At 38.5% G+C, this 2728-nt stretch overlaps 1 protein-coding gene across 1 annotated transcript; it reads left to right on the forward strand.

Annotated features, from left to right (window-relative positions):
• Nucleotides 1-1791: 1791 nt before the first annotated feature.
• LOC119311821 lies at nucleotides 1792-2516 on the forward strand. Its single transcript, XM_037587531.1, has 2 exons — nucleotides 1792-2185; nucleotides 2320-2516. Exons 1-2 carry the CDS (start codon nucleotides 1888-1890, stop codon nucleotides 2343-2345), a joined length of 324 nt encoding a protein of 107 aa, XP_037443428.1. The 5' UTR covers nucleotides 1792-1887; the 3' UTR covers nucleotides 2346-2516.
• Nucleotides 2517-2728: the final 212 nt, after the last annotated feature.

A 2728-nucleotide genomic window follows, 5' to 3' on the forward strand; every position in this document is an offset into this window, starting at 1 on the left:
TTAAAACTCACCCCCATTTTCCGCGGGATCACGTTTGTTCAGGTGGTTGACGGTAAGACGACGCTCTTTTTGGAAAGATCTGTGGAAGGAGGAAATTCTCCAAACATCCCACCCCCGTGCTTTCTCATTTGCCATCCACGAAGACATTTCTGTGGCTGACGCAATGCATAGTACGGATCTGCATGAAACCTTTCACCTGCCTGTCTCGCCACAAGTGCTTGAAGAAATCCAAGATATGCACTCCCCTCCTCATTGGATATCCCCCTCGACCTCATTACACGATGTATGGCATTACTCGTGGGGATCATCGTACTATCAACTAAAGGACTACTATAACAACTACTTTAGGGACAGGAAGGCACACCATGCCTTCCAACATTTGTGGAAATCGAGATGTACCATGAAAATCAAAGTGTTGGGCTGGTTGCTCTTCCTTGACAGGCTCAACACATGCAACATGCTCAAAAGGAGGCATTATAACATTGGTGATAATTTTGACTGCATCCTATGTGGCCAACACGTCGAGGAAACTGTCGACCATATGATCTTCACTTGCCCGTTCAGTCAAAGCTGCTGGGCCTAGCTCCACATTGTGTGGGCACCATTTGACAGCCGCCTAGATCTTCTCCAAACTACAAAAGACTCTTGGCCGAACCCTTTCTTCTTTGAAACATTCCTTACCTCGGCTTGGAGCATTTGGAAAGAAAGAAACAACAAAAATTTCAGAGGAGTGGCTCCAGCGGTGGGGACCTGGCTGACACGATTCAAAGAGGACCTACAGCTTCTCCAACATAGAGTTAAAGCAGCACGTAGAGCTGCCTTTGTCACCTTTTGTAACTCCATTGTATAGCCAATAACTTGATTTGTCTTATAGCTCTCTAGCTGCACACTAGGTGCAAAGGTGCACCCTGTAACTTGGTTGGCTGACATGTCTATGTAAACACCCCATTTATATAGATATATGAAAAAATAGTAGGGGTTTTCCCCCTACTGTCAAGTCTCTCAAAAAAAACTATTTCTCATGAAAAAGTTTTAGATGTTGAGGAAATAAACTACGAGAAGTTGGATCTTCAAAGCCAAAGTTGTATAGTACCAAGGATCAGAAGTCTCTATTCCTAAGGGGTTGTTATCCTGTTACTGTTTATTTTCGGCCGGTTTTTTCGTCCCACCCCACCACCCCCACCCACTCGTTTAATATCTTTACAACTAATCAAGAAATGAAAAACACCATTCTGCCACTCCTCCCACCACCAAGCATGAAATCAAGCCATTAATGTAATTAATAGACAAACAATTTATTATGTGTGCTATTAATTGAGTATGTTTAAGTAAGGAATTTTTCACGCTAAATCTAGCACAAAATAAATTTGAAAAATCAAGCCATTAATGTAATTAGTAGCGAGACAATTAATTACGCATGCAATTAATTAAGTCTGTTTAAATAAATATTTATTCACAACAAATTAATTTGGCAATCAAGCCATTAATGCAATTAATAGGTAGACAATTAATTGTGTATGCTATTAATTGAGTCCATTTAAGTAAGGATTTTTTTCATGCCAAAATGAGCACATAATCATTTTGGAAATCAAACAATTAATGCAATTAATAGGCAAAGAATTAATTACGCATGTAATTAATTAAGTCTATTTAATTAGTAGGTTTTTTCACATCAAATCAATTTGCAAATCAAGACATTAATGCAATTAATATGTAGAAAATTAATTACGCATGCTATGATATGTATCAGTATTTCTCCTACATAAGAAATCTAATGTCCCACCAAAAACACTCACCAAAAGCACACAACTCTTGCATGACCAGTTTTAATAGTTGAAAAAGCTAAGAGCCCTACTAGTATCGCAAAGAGAAAAGTTATAGATAGCAATGGCAAAGCTCCTAAGCATAATGTTGGTCCTTGCCATTGTAGCAGTAACCGTATTTGCTGACGAATGCGAGAAGGACCGAATAGACATGAAACGGGAGTGTCGGCGGTACCATACATGGCCAGCTGAGCCAAAACTCATCCCATCAGAGGCGTGTTGCGCCGTGTGGCAGAGAGCAAATGTCCCTTGCCTTTGCAAAGATGTCAACAAGGATAAAATGAAGGTATTATGCATGGATAAGGTTGTGTTTGTCGCCAAGTATTGCAAGAGGCCATTCACGCCTGGATCCAAGTGTGGAAGTAAGTGAAATAAATGTTATTGTAGCCATATTTAAACAATATAATTTTGATTTATGTATATTTCTTCATGTTATATATAGATGCTCTTTTGAATTCATATGATTGAAAAATATTTTTCTTGGGTGTTTTTGCAGTCTATACCATTCCTAATCATGCTTGATGCTGTCTGGATACTACAAGGAGAAACAATGGATTTAGTTCATTTTTTCTGCGTTCACTATAACTTCCTTCTAAGATCGAGAATGTGTGGCTTGGGCTGAGAAATGTTTGTGCTGAACAAACTTTGTAAAAATAATTTGAAATTATAATAATATTTTCTCCTCTTATGCCATTGTATCTTTCAAGGTGTAGATTCTCCAAGACATTTTGTTGATTTGCTGAGAATTGTTGTTTGCTCCATACTTTCTTGGAGAAGTCTAGCTGAGAGCATAATTCAGAAGATAAAAAAGATCGTTAAACTTCTCTTTTCTAGGCATATTTACGAAAGACCAAGGCATTCACCAACTCCAATTTTTATGGGAGTTGAGATAGATTTTGGACGAG

This window comes from Triticum dicoccoides, chromosome 1B, assembly GCF_002162155.2.
Source record: "Triticum dicoccoides isolate Atlit2015 ecotype Zavitan chromosome 1B, WEW_v2.0, whole genome shotgun sequence".
NCBI lineage: Eukaryota > Viridiplantae > Streptophyta > Magnoliopsida > Poales > Poaceae > Triticum > Triticum dicoccoides.

Bases quoted from the DNA above. Each gene is read 5' to 3' on its own strand.
- LOC119311821 (XM_037587531.1), top strand. From the start codon at position 1,888: ATGGCAAAGCTCCTAAGCATAATGTTGGTCCTTGCCATTGTAGCAGTA. The intron at 2,186-2,319 runs GTAAGTGAAATA...GTGTTTTTGCAG, and splicing joins GCCTGGATCCAAGTGTGGAA to TCTATACCATTCCTAATCAT.